General features: G+C 41.2%; 1 protein-coding gene across 2 annotated transcripts in view; it reads right to left on the bottom strand.

Annotated features, from left to right (window-relative positions):
• ZSWIM6 (zinc finger SWIM-type containing 6) overlaps nt 1–20,281 on the bottom strand; it is a 110,002-nt gene extending 89,721 nt beyond the window's left edge. For both annotated transcript variants that reach the window (XM_040089373.1, XM_040089371.1), the window contains exon 1: nt 19,771–20,281. In XM_040089373.1, the coding sequence (XP_039945307.1) occupies nt 19,771–20,281 (511 nt within the window). The remainder of the gene's footprint in view (nt 1–19,770) is intronic.
• Between the last annotated feature and the right edge of the window lie 127 nt (nt 20,282–20,408).

A 20,408-nucleotide genomic window follows, 5' to 3' on the forward strand; every position in this document is an offset into this window, starting at 1 on the left:
GACACAGCACAGGTCAACCAAGCCTCAACCTTTCTACAGAGACAATCAAAATGCAAAAACAAACTATGGCTTTTAGTAAGCTCTACCTCATAGAGATCATCACAGAATGAACCACATCTCAAGACTAGTGGATTCCCCCTTTTATACAAAGTTTCAAAACCAACCATAATAAACGCAGTAAGAAAAAGAACTGATGTAAGTATCAAACAAAAAAGGAACCCAGTGAAGCTTTCAAATTGCACGAGTTATGAAAAACTAACAGTCAGGCCATGGACAAGAAACTTCATGCCATTATTTATCTGCAGCAGATGAAGAAAGCAGTACAAACCAATAATCTGGAGAGAGGGCCAGAAAAGCAGGAAAGGGAACATCATGATACCAATAATCTAGCCAAAGAGAATCCAGAATAGTCCTCGAGTTTCAGAAATGCTGCTCTACATAAACCAAAAAGTGTCTTAAGTAGCTGACATATTTTGCCACAAGTAAGATGAAAAAAAAGGAAACAAAAGAGTGTTAAGCCTACAATTAGAGATAGGTGATTTTGACTTAGTGGGGTGACCCCACTCATAATGATTGCCATCCATTATTTTCCTATGTCAAGTCACCTTGGCTTTCTCACTAACACAGAACATTTTGAATACTACAAATCACTGTATCATTAGTGTTGAGCCTGCTGTGCTCGGATAACCCTGTATATATCAGTGAACTGCTATAAACAGCCTTCAAAAATGCACTACTATGCCCTTGCAGAATTGTAAATTCCTACTAGCTTTTGCTCCTTACAGACAATGTAGTTGAATAATTGCAAAGCGATTTAAAAACAGTGTAAGTAGCTTAGAAAATGGTGGGTGTAACCAGTTACAAATTGTTTTCTGTTTTCAGTGAACACACTTGCCCTCTGTAAAAAACCAACCTAAACACTCAAGTCTGCTGTAACTAAGCTCAGTGTCCTCTATATGCAAAATAGAACTGAGAACCATAACGTTTTTAAGACTTCATGACTGGGACTGAATAGAACAAGATAAAAAAATGTAGTTTAATTACTACAGTATAATAACTTATTCTAATTAGTAAATTTGAGTTGTTTTTGTTTTAATATTAAGTGTCAGTTATTTTGTTTGAGATCACAACTCAGCTAAGTTTAAACCTTTTTTCTCAAGGAAGACACCCAAAGCATTCAATAACACATATTTTAGAAGTGGTATCACAGCATGCTAGAAATGCTCTTCAAATTAAAGGAACTAGTTTCTACTATTTTTCAGACTGGTAGATTCATAACAGTTTATAAACCAAAGTACAAAAACAACTCTTTGCCCATTATGAAGGTTGTGATAACAACTTTTGTTTTGCTCTTCAAGAAATTTTGAAGGTTATGACACAGACTTTTTCATTTTGTTCTTCAAGGAGAAGCAGTTTACTCTCAACAAATGAACAAGCTGGAAGGACAATATTACCTTGGTCCATCTGTGGAAGACACCACTTTCTACGTCATTTCTATAGATCACGTACACTGTATCCTGTACAGTGCAATTGGGCGGCCTTCTTGTTATCATGCTGTTGCAGTCAAATTCCTTCTCTGTGCATGGAGAACATGATTTGATTTAGTGGCAGCTATCCTTCAAAGCAGAAGGAGCGTTTCTCCCTAACAAAGCTCTCTACAAACACTGTCACCAAGTTAGAAGGTGAAAAGGCAGAATAAACAAAACACCAGAGCTAAAGCAGTCCACAGCTAGATCAAGACTTTGTGGTAATGGTTTGAGCACACAGAAAAATTAAGGAGGGGGCAAACAGCATTCCTTTAAGGTTATCTAACTAATAACACACATGCAAAATAAGTGGTATAATGTCTATGGAAGATTACAAAAGCAAGCACATCAGATAACCGGTTTACAAACATCAGGGGTTGCTTATTTTGAATGAGTATTTCCATCACACTCCCACATAATGCTGAATTCAGGGAAACCCAAGAGCTCTAGGACCTACAGGGTTTATTTATTTAATCTAGTTTAACCCCAATGACTCCACCATTCCTCACCACAAGACAAATCACACCACACGTGCAAGCATGTCCATTCCTCCTTTTTAACAATTATTCTCTGTGCTTTAAAACTTTTTATACAACCCAAAAAGCAGCATACAAAAGCATACAGTTTTATTTGCTAAATATTAAAATCCTTAAAGAAACTAAAACAAAAATAAATCCTTGCACTTCAGTAACACCACAACTGGGGGAATTAAGTTTCCAGATATGTTTCCAATCTGCACTCATGCTGCCAGCTGCCCTTACATTTGTGTTTTGGGAGTGGGGGGAAGGTCTTTCCCATTCTGACAAAGGTCTTTGTTCTACCCAGAAGCCAGCTCACCTTACCTCTGAAAGCATGAGTTTTTGTCAGCTGTTCATACAATAAACAGCTGTGGATGTATGAAAAACCTATTTCTACTGGCAAGAAACAAAACCTGGCAAGTAGTTGCTGTTATTTACAATGCACAAAAGTCTCCAAAGCACCTAACCATTTCAATATATTCTGGAAGATCTTTTTCCCCTTCCTCTCACACCTAATCTTATAAGCCTTCAAAATTAGCCTGTGCAGACAGCACAGTAAACGTAATTAACCTCAAAATGCCAAATTAAAGTGAGTCTCCCTGCTAACCACTAATGTAAAATGAGAAGAGCAGCACAGTCATCATCAGCATATAGGGTTAATAAAGGTTCTTCCTAGAGGTCTTGCTCTTGCTTTAAGTGGACTAGGTGAACTGATATAAATCTAACAGGGTAGATGTATATCAACTCTGAACACCGTCAAGAGAAGAAATAAGTTATTCTACTTTTCAAGCATGCTCAAGAACTTAGTAACTTCCAGTGAACTTGTTAAAAGTCACAGATTCCATTCACGTGCTATGCTTTTTCTATCTTGAATAAACTCCCAATTATCGTACAGTTCCCAGTGTGATGTATCATTTCAGGTACAACTTCAAATGATGGCCAAGATACAGCACACATACTTTATTCACTCTTCTGATGGAACGTTTTTTGCTCAGTGACCAGGCTGAATGAAGCTACTTCTAGTCTTCTGCAGAGGTTCCTCCCTTGCATTCATTCACTCTCTCTGTATGAATCGAATTACAACAGGCTTAATAAAGATATGTCAAATTGTATTCACAATAACAAGAATGCAAAGAGATAAAAAAAGCTTGCAGTAATCAGGAATATATTTCAAGATTTTAGCAATAAGAATTGAGGGATTTCAAAATATTCACAACCACCGCATCTCTGGAGATTAGTGTCACAAATAGGTGTCTTAAATTGCAGCTGTCTTTTCATAATAAACTGCTTTGGATCTGGGTTTATCTTTGTATTCCCATCTCTTCATTACTACATGGGAGGGCAAGGAAGACATAGAAATGAACTGAAACTATCATGACACTCAGTAAGAAACACAGTGTGAACCTGTACATTCACCACAATTCATCATTCAATAGATATTTTTTCCTTCACTGAGAGATTACAGTATTTCTAAAACTGACACTCTACTTTTAATGTCTCAATTTACTAAGCGTTCACAATGGTCTAAGTGAAGAACAGATACTCCTAACTAGAAGCAAGTTTCAGACATGTGATCTGAATGACTATGTTCTGAGGCCTCCCAAAAGCACCGGTTTTCATGATTATGCATAAAATATCTTCTATTTTCTTTATTACCCGGTGCTGCGCTGCTCTTGGGAAGATAATACTAAAGTACACCTCCCAGACTAATTAATTTTGTGCCTGTTGTTTCTGTCCAAGTACTATGAGCTAGAACAGATCCAGCACTTGATCATTACTGTGACAGACTCATCTTGATGGAAGCTTATCAAATCACCGTGCACACTAAGATTTTCTGGGATGCATTTTGCAGAAATTGCATGCTAAAGTAATTTCATGAGTCTCGGTTCCTAGTCTGCACACAATTTTGTCTTTAAAGACAAATACATTTAAGGAGACTACTAGATGAACTAAACCTACGATCTGCAAAGCATAACTGGCAGAAACTTTAGCCTGAATTCAAACAACACATAAGAGGACAAAATTACACGAACAAGTTTAGAAATGGCAGTAACCTGAACCCTGTAGGAGCCCCTCCTCATATGCTCAAATTTAAAAACCAAGACTTGTATTAAACTTCTCTACCAGGTCAGACAACTATGCAAAACTTCACACCCACTGCAGCAACAGAAGAAACTATGCACAAGCACACCTGGTGACACATTCATTGCTCCATGGAAATTGCCCTGTGGACAGTCTCCCAAAAGGACTTTAGCCCTTGGTGGAAAGTGGTCGAGTGTCTTTCAGGAAGGTGAAGGATAAAGCTCTGAAGAGAGAAAATTACAGTGAGCAGCTGAAACACAGCAGCTTCTGGCCATATACCCACAGGCAGCATTCTCACCTACAGCCAGCGTGAGGGTAATTACATAATGCTTCTGGAGGGCTTTGGCAAAGATGGCAAAGTGCAAGTCAAGATTCCTCCAGGAGTTCCACAAAATTCTCAACTTGCGAGCAAATCTATATGCAAAGACCTAAGTGCATGGTAGTTAGTGGCAGACTCTTTTCCATTCAACCCAAGAGCCATATGAGAACATCCACTTGGACCCATTCCATCAAGAAACATTAATCCAAGAAGAGTTCTACACTTAGCAGCGTTACAGAGACTCACTCAATGCCAGCAGATAAAAATCGCAGGTTTTTAACACTATTTTGAGTTTCCAGTAAAACAAATGCAAAAAAGGTTTTCCCCAGATTAAAGATAAAACATACTCAATTATGAGTAAAATGAACAAAATACTTTTTCTAGAATTACAATCTTGGATTTGTATAAATATAGAAATTAAAGTACAGGAAATAACTTCAGAATTTCATGAAGTTAAAGGATGTCCACAAGCTCTGCTGCACTCCTGTTCCCTCACCCGGGTCCCATCCTTCCTGATATTGTGCTGAATATAACTTACCCAAGTTTCAAAATTGAACACTTTTGTTGTATTTGAATGTGTTTAAAGAACCTCCTGCATCACTCATGAGGATTGTTCTTCTTCCTATTTGTTAAATTTTATGTGACAAACAGCACTGTGTATAACTCAAAACCCTGTTCTCAACAGCCAATTTCCCCTGATTGTACTTATCTTCAAAATAGCAAAGCAGAAGTAGGAATAGATGTGGAGGAGTCAAAAACAAGACAACCATGAAATTGCACTAATTCATACAAAAACTGAAAGACTGATACACCCAAGTGCTTTCCATTCTCCTAAGCAGAGGACTTCAAACTGGTACTTCTTTAACAAACCTGGCTTGCAGAAGTCATAGTCAGTTGCCAAAGTATCACATTAAACATCTCTGAGGAGCCTAAAACAAGATATTACAGAAAACAGACATCTAATTTTATAACCATCTAATTTTATACCATTAGCAGTGGAGCTATAGAGCAGGAGAGATACCAGACTACATAACTTCACTTTCCTCAAGTAAGAAATGTTTAGCTTAGGAGCTTAGACAAACACATACAATAAACACCATCTGAAGAGGTTTGGAAGTAACTAGACACCTCAGTTAGGGCTGGAGGTCATGCAGGCTCCCTTCTACCAGGAGACAACCCAGAGAGGTAAAGAACGCTGCTTAAGTTTTGCACAACTTAAGGACCCCATGTCTTGCTCATGAACGCCTCTAACAGTCTGACAGCCACAATGGTCTAATCAGAACTGTAAGAAGCCTCTGGGAAGTGAGCAAACCAGATGAATACCTCCTCACTAAAGTAAGGAAGTATTTACTGTTAAAAGTAAGCCAGTAATAAGCTTTGATCTCCTACTGTGCAAGCAGTTGAGAAAGCCAAAGCACCCTCTCCCAGACAAGCAAGTCCCACAAAAAATCTCCTTATGGTAAAGGAACCCATTTCTGCCCTAAAAATGGCCTGATCTGCACTGTGAAGTGCAACAAAGTTCTCATGCACTTCTTACCTCCGCCAGTTACAGGCAAAAAAAGCTCTGCATTAGTTAGTTCCATCTGGAATAGATCACACATTGACTTTGAGTCCTGAAAACAAATCATTTCAGTAAACACACCCCATTCACCAAAGCAGCTCTCTGTCATTTAGCTTCCACACTACAGAAGCTATTCAAAAGCACTATTCTGCTCAATTACAGTTCTACTTGGGGAAGCAGTAATGATACTGGAACACCACAAAGCGATTTCAGACTCTCAGTAAATCCATATCAAAAATACTTGCTTTATAAGCAGTAAGGCTTTTTCTCACCTACAAGCCAGCCCTACAAACTCAGCTTGAAATCTCCACACTGTGCTCTATCAGCTCTTTCTCAAGCATTACTGCCAGTAAAAAGAGACCATACCAGACACCTGAAGTCTCTGCTACGCTACCACAACCCTGCAAACTCCAGTGACTCTTGAGTGGCAACAGATCAAAGCTCAAGAAGGAAGAAGAGACTTCTCATTATTAGTTATGTTGGCTCAGCAGGTCTAATCACACACAAAAAGCTGTGAATGCTTCCTTTAGCAACAGCTAGGATGAAAATAAGCAGGTCAACAGCTAGGACGAAAATAAACACAAAACACACAATTTGGATGCCAAACGACAGCATAATAAGGAGAAAAATTACTTTGAAAGTCCATATTATAAGTATGCTCAAGTTCAGCAGTGCCACAAAAGAAGAAATGTATGAACTTTGAAAGCAAAAAGTACCTTTTGCAAGAGCTATGCAAATACAGGCCGATAAGAATGTGCACAACTGGACTAAATGTTTAGGTATTTCCTTCCCCTTTCCCGTACTCTTAAAGTAAACATTTGTCTGGCTTTCTTTTAACCACTGATGGGTGTGTAGGAGGGGTACTCATCACTTAGCCAAGGTTTTGTGCCACAAAAAAACCCCCACTGTGGATGAAGTGATACAGAAAATGGCTCACTTATATATGCCTAACACAGAACCTGAGCTCAGGAAAGGCCTGTGCTGATGGTTCTGAAACAAGCAGCTTGCCTTTCACCACAGGTGAATTCCCAAGCACAGAAGCCATCTCCTTTCCCCAGGCAGCAGTTAGGGCTTCATGTCCACTTCAGGCCAGTCTAAGTGTGACTGACACAGAAAGGAACCCTGCCCTTCTCAGCACACCCTCGTCCAATCTTCCCTGCCTTGCATCAAGAGTAGCATTTTCTTGGCAAATAAACCACGTAAAAATCACCAAGCGAGAGCCGAATTCATAAGCAGGTCAGCCATCTGGCTCACCATGCAGCTCCACAAGCCGTAACACAAGCTGAAAGCTTTAGAACTACAGTGTTCCTTTGACAGCAGCCTGCATCTAAGCCAGCCTAAAGCAAACACGTAACTTCAGGGTGAATAACACAGTGGGTGAAGTTTGCAAATGGCAATCACAGAAAATTTTTCCAAAATACAAGTTTATAAGCACAGCAACGTGCGTTTTCTGTTCTAAAAGTTACACAATGAGAGAAGTAAATGAGTCATGCCTCAGCAAATGAGTCAGTTCTTTCATGTACCATATTCATACAAGTATTTCACCAAAGAAAACAATTATTTTGATAGGCCTGTTTTGTAGTCTCTCCTTGGAGGAGTTCACTGAGTGACAAGAGATTGCAAGCCTGCTGGAACAGGCTCTTGGAGAATTCTTGTGCTCACAACCACACTGTGCTTCTATATCAGCAGCTTTCCTTAGGGCAGCAGGGCTTGGTCAATCAGGACTTGCCCCCTCCCTAAGAAAAGGAGTAACTGGAAAAGTAGTTCCAACTTCTGTCAGAGTTTAAGGCCTTTGTCACTTATAGTCTTTGTCAGACAACCTAAGGTTACCAGCCTTAAGAAGACAGACATCAGGCCTATAGCTGCACTTGAAATCCATATTTACAAAGATCAGAAACTACCGGTTAGAGCCCTTGTTCAGCACACCACATTTATATAGGTTTTGCAGGCTCATACAAGAGCCTCCAAACAGCTGACAGGCAGCGCTCAAGTCAGTGGAGGCCCTGTGTTGCTGCACCACATCAGAGCCTGCGAGCTGTCACCACCACACTGGACACCACCACTGTTAGACACCTACAGTACATATTGCCGATAAACGTTGCAAGAGCCCCCTGCTTGCAAATATACCCATTCCTGACAGAAAGCAGCTGACCAAAGTTGCTTTTACCTGTGCAAGAGGAGCTGGTCAATGCAGAGAGTATGGTGTGAGGACAGTGTGCTTTGCAAAGAATAAGCCAGTCAAAGGCCCCTCCAGCCTGTATTGAACATGCTGCCGCTGACTCACATTATTTGTACCTAGCTACTGACAGAAGATTAAATTGCAGGCTCCTTCTGCAGCTGTCCCACCTCCAGCCCACTGTACAAATACAGCATCCCCACTCTGCTTCTAATACTCTAAACCAACATCAACTGCAATACAGGTGGATCTGCTCTTGACTTTGTCATATACAAACATCACACACCCCAATCCCCAGGCTCACAATACTTACTGCCTCACTACGGCTGCATGACATGCTATACCTCCTGGGCTCCTGGAGCAAAACAGCTATACAAAACCCCCACGCCTTCCAATCAAGCTACATGTATGCCAAGCTAATATACAGATACTCCTTGCACTCCAATTCTGATTCTCCCACCTCGCTCACTCATTAACTTTTGCCTGAGGTGCTTTCATTATATCACACCACCATCATGCCCCGCATCACCCTCTTGCTCCCACAACAAAATCAGTGAGTACACCAAGGCTCTTGCCTGGAACATGGCTCTGCCAGTGGGCCCTTGTTGGCTCCAGTGTAGTGCATCACACTGGGATGGCTCTCACCATGGTCTCTAGTGGTGATATCATCTGGATTCAGATTCCTGTACCTTTCAGCACTTTCAGAAAATGTTGATTCCCCTCCCAGAACTTTAGACTTCTACAGATTTTTGCGCTTGTCTTTTTACTTCCTAAAATCACATCTTAGTGTCTCATTGTTCAGCCATCTTCCTCTGCTTCTGCCTTTCACATGTTTCTCAACACTAGATCTCTGCCTCTTAACTTCCTTTTGTTATTCAGTGAGGGAGGGGAAGATGGACCTCCTAACAGGTAGAATTCACTCTAGCACATGCATGATTCATATCTCTTTCCACCCATCTATTCTAACAATTCACTAGCTATCATGTCACACTTTGAGTATCAGGAAGGAGCTGCTTTGATGTAACCGCCATCTTCTCCCTTTAAACATATTGTACATACTACAGATGTTCAGCTTTCTGAGACAACAACTTCCTTTGTCCTGCTGAGCAGACACAAGTCCTTCCTTTTAAGTACAGGATGACTTTGAATCTCTTCAGTATTGGAATTACAATGCTCACATCTGTCCTATGTTTTTAGCCTTTACCACTTATACCCCTACCAATGTTAAGTTTGTCTTCCATATGGCCTCTTATCAATAGGAAAAACTTCTCTAGTCCTGATCACCACTGCAGCAACTCTGACAGTTGTCTTCTTTCCCCTTCCTACTTTTGTCTTAAGTACTATTCAATGAAGCTCTGTATCATTCCTCATCAGATTCCTTTCTGCACTCCCCATCCCAGGTCAGGCCAATATATAGGTTCTGGGGAAAAAAAAAAAAAAAAAAGAAAAATCTGTTATTCACAAGTCTGGGTATCACAAATATTCACTATTGGGTGGAGGGGACCAAAATAGGAAAACAAGTCTCTTTTCGCAATATACAGTGCTTTAAAACTAAGCAATGTAATGTCTGTTCAAGAGAATTAAACTATTGAAAATGGCTTATAGGGAATGAAATTCAGTTAAGAGTCTACAATTTTAACAATCAATAATTAATGCTATGAAAAAAAAATCTCTTTCAAACAGTTGTACAAGATTAAGTCAATGGTTTTGTTATACCACTGGCCAAGCTTCCATCACTATGTAACAGAAATAGCTTCTGCTAAAATAACATCTGACAAACACCCTCCAAACACACAGATGGTCACCATTATCTGAAAAATCAGAGCATTACCTTTATGCATCAGATATATCTTATTTATAAAATTGAAATTGGAACCAAAGGTTGAAGAGAATGACAGGACATCCACTTCATAACTTAAAAATATTTTACAGTTTCAAAAGCTACAGAACAGATAAGTTGCTATTTGCTAACCTCTTTTCCATCTTGAAAGCTGTGTTTCATTTTGTAGGAAAAAAAACTATCAGCTTCCATGCTTTCACTAATACCCATTAAAAGTAGAGCATACAGAGGGAACAGTCATTCAGACTATATCCCCCTTAAATACACCTCATCAGGTATCTAATGAGATCTTTGACCTCTGTCTTATCTCAGGAAGTACCACTTCCCCACTTCTCTTCTTGGCCTCTCATCTATAAAGCATTTTGCTCAGAATTTCACCACCTTTCTTCTCTTCAATATATTATTCAGTAAGACAAACTCTTGTTTATTCCTGAACACATCTTTGTTCCCTGCTACCAAACAGTCACATTTATCATCTACAAAATTACCTAAAAATCAAACCTGTAACTACTGCCAGGATACATGACAATTGAAAAACTGATCACTCAAAACTGTCAGTAAAACTAAGTGGTATGCTGCTTCTAAAATTTATACATAGGACTAATAAATTTATCCTCAGGTTCCTTATCCCATCAGACTTTCACAGCATCTGTTACATCATGTCCCAGTCCTAGTCACTGCCTGCCATTCATGCATTAGCGCATTGAGCCAAAGTCACTTCTATTAATTCATGCATTCATACTTGACCAGGAAGGCTGCATGATGGTGCTCTCACTTATAATGGCTTGCAGTAACAAAAAACAGCTGTGCATTTCATGTCATCCTCATCCTCATCCATGCTGTGGAGGAAGCAAAAGAGAAGTTTTGGGCTTCTGTATAATACAGCTACACTAAATCCAGAAACAGAATGTAATGTACTTGATATTTTATCCCCCAGACACTAACTGTAGACAGTTTGCATGGTTTCAGTTTACAATCTAAATCAATGGAAGAACTGAGACTCATTTTGCATGTACCACAGCAGCAGCACAGCCAGTTGTCCCAGCTGTCATTAGTAATAACAGTATTTCAGAGTAAACGCGTTCCCTTTTTTGATTTTTCTTGAGCTAATAGATTAAGCAGTTCATTTAGACTACTGATTTTTCCCCTGTTCTTGAACTTTTAAAATCAGCAGACTCTGCAGAATTGTCCTAAAGAACAAGCCATGTTTAATCCAGCAAGCATGGTCATGAAATCCAGCTTTGTAAATATGCAAATAAGTGTTTTACTAAGACTACTTTCCATCCTCCCAAAACATTTATTGTAACCTACCAACAGCAGAAGCAAAGTCTGATGGAACTGGTGTGGAAGCAACCATCAGCTTACAGTACAGTTCTCCACTCAACTGATTTCCTTACACTTTCCAGAAGATCCCAAGAAGATTATTTCTAAGCATACTTGGTAATGAATTATTAACACAGATCTTCTCTGCTATCCTTTCACAGCCACAGCTGCACATAAGAGGAAGAAAGGACCAACAATCAAGCATATGAAACTTTGAAGACCACACTACCTGTATTTATTTATACTACTCACAAACATACTATCATTCCCATCATTAAGTGCTGAATATGGATCAGTTCTCCTTGCACTTCAGCCTAGTCAAAATCTCAAAGCTGAATGTAGAAATTAAAAACTAATAATAAAGCTCAGAAGCCAAGGGTAAGCTAGAAACGAAAGTGTTTAAGTTTAAAAAGTTTGTGCTGCCACTAGGCCTTGCACACATAATGGAACATTGCTACGCAGAAAAAAAGTGGGCCACTAGCATAAAAGAAGAAAGAGTCAAACTCTAAGCATACAGAAACAAATCTGAGTGCCACTGCTCAAGTCTTTAACACAAAGCCAAGCTTTTAACATAAGCTTAAAAACACTTAAATAATTACAATACATGCAAGCTTGATCCTTTACTCTGTTACAGGCTGTACATTAGTCTCACACTCTATAAGACCTTATCCAGTTTTAAATGCATTGATGGTCCAATGTTTTTTTTATTTCATTAGTCAGTGTAAATTAAACATTGTAGTCAGCTGCACAATTCCTGCATAGTTCCTGCAGTCACTGCATTACTACTGGCTGTCAGTAACCAGTTAGCAGTTAAACTTGGCACACATACAATATAGTGTCTCATTTCTTAGAAGTCATACAGCTATGCAACAGTTGATTTTTCAGGCCTTTAAAACAATCATTTGAATGCAATTAACTTTTGTGTAAAAATATAGTAAAGAAAGACATAATAAAAATATATATTATCATGTACTTCTGTGAAATACCTTACTATGCCACTTCCCTCATTATTTTTCCAATGATGCCAAAATGTATTAAAGGTCTGACACCAATTAGCAATGAAAGATGACTTATGTTAACAGGTGGATTGTTAAATAAACTCCAATAAAAGGTAAATCACCTGAATTTTTAGAACATTAATTCAGTAAATGAGCTTCCTATTTATCTAATCAGCTAGCTCTAGTAGTGCAAGTTTAAACTTACTCACAGGTTTTACTGCATCCTTCCAATTAGTCAGACTTTCTCAGCCATTGCCCTTGCATTTCCAAAGCAAAACTTCCAGGAATTTCAAGACTGTCAAATACACTCACTCGCAAAGAGAAATGGAGGCTTAGAGTAATACATAAATAAATACATAAATAATCTTTAAAGTCACAAATAAAAAGCCACATTCTCCTTGTTAAAGCATGTAATGGTGCGCACCACAATTACTTTAAAATACTTTAAACGCTGCTGAGATCTGCCCTCCTTGACAATTTGGTTTTCACTTTTCAGAGATGTTTAATAAAGTGTTGGTAAAAATTCCACATTCGGAGACTCTTTAGTCTATACTGAATTGTGTCACATCAATTTTTTGTATGCCCACTCAGCTCTTACAGCAGGCCTTTTCTCAGTTCCAACTTAACCACAAAAGAACTCTCTACACTGTAGTTACAATTAGAAGGCTCACCCCCTTCAGTCTGTTTGCACATCTGCAGAATTCAGTGAGAAAACAACTATTTTAAGATGGCGATTTATATATCAGATTTCCCAGACTTTCTGGCCCTCCACAGCAGGGCCAAGGCAACAAAGACTGGATGCATGTTGCTGCTTCAGAGGACAGCAGGGTAATGTGCTGTAAGGCCATCACATAAATCATGGTAATTGGCATGTAGCTGGAAGGAGAATGTAAACCAGTGTACAGCACCAGCCAACATCGCTAGTGATCCAGGTCACAGAAGGTTATGAAGCCACATCAAGGGCTGCACACGTACCCAGCTGAGAACTTTTTACATATGTCGTTTTAGACAGTAAACCAAGAGGAAAAACTGGAAGTTCAAGGAGACGGATCTCTCAGAACAAGCGCAGTTGTTGGACAGCACTCAAGTATTCACGTGCTGTCAGGGTGACTGCATTCCAGGCAATCAGAATTCACATTAAATCTATATCTTGCTGCACATGAAAGCTTTTTAAGATTTCAAATTAGTTCATGTCACAGCATATTTATAAATTAGGATAGCTTTTGTCAGTTAAAATAGTGTGGTCCTTTTTTGACTTGGCCTTTGGGTTTTTTTGAAGATGCAGTGACTTCTCCTACCTAACCCCTCAAGAAAACAAGCTAAAGAGAAAATAATTTAAGGAATGTCAGCTGCTTTCCTATACTACTGTAACTTTGCACTCATATTTATACTACAACAAAATTTCACACTTTATCTTGACATCAACTAGATTACCTAGATAGCAGGTGACACTTAAATTGAACTCATGCAGACGTATCTTAGCACATGCCTTCAACAGTAAGAACTGCATGTGACAGTTTAGAACATTTTTTCACCTGAATTTTTTACGTTAGAACTTGACCAGAGTCTTAAGTAATGGTTTGATTTTTATCAGGTTCATTTATAAAAGCAAATGATACAGCAAAACGCAGCAACTAGCTAATTATTTTTAAGGAAACCAGTTTGTCTGATGATGGCTTTTAAATAGCTCCAGCCTACCCTCACACACAGATTTGGCATTTAATTAATAGTTCACCTCCGAAAGTCAGCATACAGGGAGAGAGAGCAAATGCAGGCATCAACTGCTGGGATGACAAAGGGCTCAAATTCAAACACTGCTACATATCTAAACATCAGATCATATACAAAGATGAAGCCACTTTCTAAAAGGAATGGCAGCTTTGAAAATTAAAATTTTCTCTTGGAAGTGAGGAAAGCCTTGAAATTAAGGGGAAAATGTAACATAAGAAATAAGAAAACTCATCTAAAACAAACAATGAGAAATTTTGTTACATGAACCAAATACAACACTTCTGTATAAAAGAAGATTTCGCATTTTAAAAATTGTGATAAAAAGTGGTTAGAAATTACTTTCCTCAAAAAATAAATTAATTCTACAGCAGTATTGACATTGTCCAAATACATTTATCCTACTATTCCCAATTACATAGGAAGATAGTATACACAGGTTTTATTTTTGTATCTTGAAATCGCTTACTAAAATACTTACATTCTCTTGAAATCCAGATTAGATATTTTTAGAAAGCCTGAATTAAAGGCAGAAGCTGATTCACAAAGCTTTTCCACCTTCAGCGATCTGGTCTTGAAAAACAGCTTTTTTATTTCTTTAGCTCTATCGTTCTTTTCAGGGCTCCCAAAGAAATTATTCAAGGTCAAGGATAGTGTATTAGAGTACACACACAGAAAATAGCTTGCATATTCCCCAATGCACTACATTCCAAATCTAACAAGGAAACTGGAATGCATTAAATGTCTCTCTTTCAGGAAGAAACATTTAAAAATTAGCTTACAAGTTTCTGTTCTGAAACTTGGAAGTATCAGTAGTTACTTCTTAGAGCAAACTGGAATCGATGAAAGCATTTTCCCAAGACTCTACTAGTCTTGAAACTAAGTGAAAAAAAGTCCAGCAAAAAGTCAGACATCATTCGTTTAAGCCCATACCACAATATTGTATTAACAAATTCTGGATTACTTGTTTTACTCATACGTTTCTAACCAAATCCCAACTTAAGTGTGGAAGAACACGATTGTTCTTTCACCACGATAGCACACAGAATTCTCCTCTTCAAATAGGCAGAATTTAACACAACCATTTCCCCTTGGAAAAAGGTCACTACACATACCAGGACAATTTAGTATCACAGGTCAAAAAAAGTTAATGCTAAACACAGTGCCTGTGTTGCCACTAATGACGGCCTTAGTCTTTTCACACAACTCAGTACTACTTTCACCAAGTAAATCATTTTACTGAATACATCCCTCTCACAGGTTTCATCAACAATTACATATATATTGCACACATCAGTGAGGATCACTGTATCTACTAAAAGTCGTAGTTCAACTCACAGCACAGTATAACATTTGTGCCACCATTGCTAATAAAATACTGGGTATGGTTTTATTAACAGAAAAAAACCTACTGTTTCATGTTATACCAATGGCACTCAAACAACTGAGTCCTGAAAGAAGAGAAATTACTTTTGTTTTACTTGCTCTGAAATTTCAGGAAGTTGTTGAGTTTGTTTTTATCAGTACAAATGGCTAGCAAGAATCAAAATTTAACTCAAATCATTGTCCACTAAAAAGATCTGAAATCTCCTGACTACAGTATACACTCCACCAGAATTATGCGCAGCCACCAGTATGGTCTTCTAAAGCCTTCTCTTGCTCCTGCTGAAAAAAATGGCTTCTCCTGGTTTTGAAAGCAAAACAAATCTCCAGTCTTTAATTTAAAGAACAAATGAAAGAAACATCAGTGACCTTCACCCACTATTTAATAAAGGAGAAAACTTATTTTGCTTTTCTCTAAGAAGAATTTTGGTTACATCCCCCAACCACGTATCCCTGAGGGCCTTCCAAAACACAAGCCTGCAGCTCCAAGCTAATAATGCTCTTCAGATGAACCTCCTTCCACAGACAAGGCAGCTTCCTATCTTATAATGCTAGCATCGTATTCTTAAGCTGTGGCAATTGCCAGTCAATGAATTATTTCTATTTTCCTTTCCCAGGAGTCCCTTCCCTCCAGCTCACTCCCTTGCCACTAAAAGACATGACTTACCACAGTCACAGAGCCTTATGCTGCCACGGAAAGGGCTGTAACTCCTTTAAGAAAGGCCTGTATGAGCAAGCAGGATCTATGCAACAAAGACAAACCTACCTCAAATTACCAACAGACAGGGATAATGTAGGAGTACTTCTATGACATATCAACAAATTTTCAAGTACTTCTAATGAGGCGGCTGCAGCTGCAGCAGTGAAGCTGAGTTTTACAGCACTAAAAGCCAAGGCAACCTCTGTCTTTCCCCAAGCAAGAGTCATACCAGCAGAGGCACAGGGGTTTATTTCTTCTCCTAGAATAGCTGCATTAAGGGCTCTCGCCAGGTCAGCTGCGCTATTGAGGGATCACACCTCTTCCTAACCTTGACAGCCACAGCTGTGACGACAATACAGTACTGTGTACTAATTCAGGACTAACCTCAGAAACCAAATATATACTTCGCCATCTAAAACTGTCTGCTTGCTCCTGGCATCTTCACAAATCTGGCCAAACGAAACACGGTCTAATTTTCCTTCCAGATTGTTCTGTTTACTCACGAAGTGCTTTCTTGTTTAGACTGTAATTTTTACTAAAAATACTTGGTCTGAAATAAGTTAAACACATGCATGGTAAAAGAGTTGTTTTATGCACTTGGGAAGGTTTGCTTTATGCACTTGGGAAGGTTTGCTTTAGGAGCCTGCATTCTCTGGCTTGTTTTAAATAAACTAAAAAAGAAAAATTTTCATGCCCAGTTGAAGCATATCAAAAAGATATAAATATATTAATAAATTACATACAAATTGAATTCTGAAGCCATCTTCTTTGGAGAAAAATCTTTCAAAATTAAGTGATGCTAATTATTATGCTGGGACAGTCCAAATAAACTACAAAATAGGCTAGCAGACAATCTTACTACGTGATTACCAAGAATGCCATGTATACCATTAATACATCATCTTGATTTTATTTCAAGTTTTCTTTACAACAAGACAACACACAAAAGACTAAGTTGGTAGGCACAAAGCAGGATCACATGAAAATTTTTAGCAAACCTAGATAGAGGGTTTGTGAAATCTTCCTGCTTAGAATGAATTTACCATGATAAAATTGTCATAATGTTTATTCAGTGCTAGACCAAAAAATTTAATGCAAAATTCAGAAGAAAATGGTGCCATTTAACTACCACTGAACTGAAATTTATGCGTCTCTCAAATTAAGTCCCACATTCCCCGTTTATAATAATACTTCAGGTTACAAGTAAGGCTGTTACAACTGGCATGTAATAAAATGTATTTTTGTCCAATAACTGCACTTTTCCATAGTACAATAGTAAACATTTACAGAGTTTCCATTACTCATACCGCAAAGAACATAAGTTCACATTTTTATGGTGACTAAACATGTGCTTACATAAACTTAATTCTAAGTTTTCATCAATGCTACATATTCAGCTGTATTATATGGAACCAGTTCCATTCTCTGCCCAACAACTCACTCTTGAGCTGAATTGCCTTTAACAGCTGCACCTTTCTGCTTCACATGGAATATCTTGTCGGCAAGATCCAGTCTTAATGACCTACCAAAATTACACAAGAACTTTCCTATAGCAGGACCCAGCCTACCCAAGTCCTCCACAGCTCCCTTGCTAAAGGCCCTCTGTCAAAACAACTGACATCTTTCATATCACCAGTTTCCACTACTGTTTTAGCACAGAATTGCAAAGGAAGGAGGCTCACATAAGGTTGGGGTGGAAATTACAATAAAGCAAATGTATTTTCAGCAATAGGCATAATATTTGTTTGAAATACATTTAAGGGTTCGAGAAGAAGCAGTCAACACTTCAGTTGTATTTATGCATATTTTCTTTCTTAGTACTGACCCTTGCCAACATCACTCAATGCCCTCCCCTTTGAAGACACACAAAAAGTTACTTTTTCTTTCACAACTACTCACTGAGGCCTATTCCACTGCTGAAAGCAAGCAAAGCAAAGTCCACTCTGGGTGTCTGCCTCCTAGAGAAGATTGCATTTTTTATTCATTGCCCCTTGGCTTTATTTTCACAGTGAATTCCTGGCTTAAATGCAATCAGCCAAGAAACCCTCCCTGTGTGCACTCCTGTCATTCCTAATCGCTTGCAAACAGAATCAAGTGCAAGCAAAAGGGAAAAAAAAAAATCTCAGCACTGCCAACCAAACTAAAAGAGCCCTACTTCTGGTTTTGCCACTCCTGAGGAATCACAGATGCACCTCAGACCCCTCGGAAAGAGAAAGTCAAAAGATGACATTTATAAGAAAGTTAGTAATCAGATTTAAAAAAAAAAAAAAAAAAAAAAAGTCCCTTCAGGCAGAAGAGAAAGGCGCTGAGCCTAAGAGCAGGGACACATCTTCCCTTCGGGAAGAAAAAAAACCAAACCTGATGGCACATTTGCAAGGTGCCCGCCAAGTCAAACCCGCAGCAGGCAGCACCGAGGTTTTGGGGGAGCATGAAGGGGGGAATCCCGGCGCCCCACACACACACACACACCCCCCAAAGTCGCCGCCGTCAACAAAAGGCGAGCAGCAGCCTCTTTTGTCTGTCTTCCCCTTTTCAGGAGAGGAGGAGGGGAAACGACAGAAAACTGAGACAAGGAACAAGAAAATGGGGGGGGGGGGGGGGAAAGTAAAAAAAAACAACAACAACAACAAAAAACCACAACCGCAAATAAATATGAAAATGAGAACAAAGTGGCCGGGTCGCACAAAGAGCATCACCACCGGCGGAGGGGACTGTCTGCCGGGGGCGGCTCCCCCTTCCATTCCCCGAATGAAAGAGAAAACGCCCCCGGCAGACAGCCTCCCAGAAAGTGGGGGAATACCCACCTCTGCAGCCCTTTAAACACTGGCAGGGAGGAGTTAACCAAGGGAGCCCGCAGCGGGTGAAGAACAGCGGCAGGCGGCTGAGCTGGGGGTGAGGAAGAGGAAGGGGGTATTGTTCCAGTAGGAGGAAGAGCTTCTTCGCTTCCCCCCCTTGTCACGAAGCCGCTCCTCCTAAAGCAAACCCCCCAGCCATAACACCCCCGGCAGGGCGAATCCTGCCCCTTCCCTCCGGCTCGTCGCCCCTGCCCTAGAAATGCCTTTGTTCGCGGAGCCCCCCCGCACTCCCGCTGCCGGGGTCTCGCACCGCTTTAATGTCTTTATTTTGGACGACGGCGCAACCCGCCCGCCCCTCCTTCCCCCGCCGGCCGCCCTTCTGCTGATTCATTTCCACCGGCGGTCCCCCTCGGGATGGGGGGGGCGGCATCTCCTCGCTATTGTGGTTCGGGGAAAAACGCTGACCCGGATTACCGGGGCTGGACGCTGGTAGGGGGGCAGAGCCAAACGGGATTACACAGGCTGGATTACCGGGAGCGGGCACGGCGCGGGGCTGCGAGTTAAAGGGACAGGCGGGAGCCATGTCCGTGTCGCGGAGGCAGGGAGCCACTGCGCGTCCCGGGCACGAGGGGGAGGAGACCGGCGGAGGAAGTTGCCCGGCCCACGGTACAGCTGGGGAGGGAAGGGTTCGCACGGGCCGAGGCGCAGGCGGGGAGCTGCAGCGGAGAGAGAGGGACGACAAACGAGTGACACGCAGCGGGAGACCCGCGGCCCCGAGCGGCGGCGGCCTGGCCCGGGAGCGGAACCGGCTGGTGACTCACCGACTTGCAGGACGTTATCGACGCAGCCGCCGTCGAGCAGAGCGATGCCCCTGCGGAAGGGCAGCCGGTTCTCGTCGGCGGCAGAGGTGGCGGTGTCCATGGCCCCTCCAGGCGCGGCGGCGCCCCCGGGGCCGGCGGCGGGGTCCTCAGCGCCGGTGTTGAACGAGGAGTACATACATATCTCCCTCTCGCTGCGGGGGAAGGACCAGTAGACGATCCTGCGCTGCACCGGCTCCGGGATCCGTTCGAACCGCTCCTCCACCCGCTGGAAGGGCCACTTCTCCGCCACCTTGCGAGCCGCGATGTCCAGCAGGGACTCGGGGCTCTGGGTCTTGCCGAGGGGCAGCAGCCCCAGGGCGGCGGCGGCAGCTGCGGAGGAAGGTCCGGCGCAGAGCGCGCCGCCGCCGGGCCCAGAGACGCCCGCCCGCAGCCCCGGCCTGCACCCCGAGCCATAGCCGGGTCTGCAGCAGAGGCGCTTGGCGGGGTGGGGGAGCTGACCGCGCTCCGCCATGATCGCGCCGCTTCTAAGCCGACAGCGGAAGTGGCAGTACCCTATAAACGGCTCCAGGAAGGCAGCGAGCGCCCGCGAGCCCCCGGGGACACGCCCCCCTCTGCCCTTATGTGGCGAAGAGGGCGGG

Source organism: Hirundo rustica, chromosome Z, assembly GCF_015227805.2.
Source record: "Hirundo rustica isolate bHirRus1 chromosome Z, bHirRus1.pri.v3, whole genome shotgun sequence".
Lineage (NCBI taxonomy): Eukaryota > Metazoa > Chordata > Aves > Passeriformes > Hirundinidae > Hirundo > Hirundo rustica.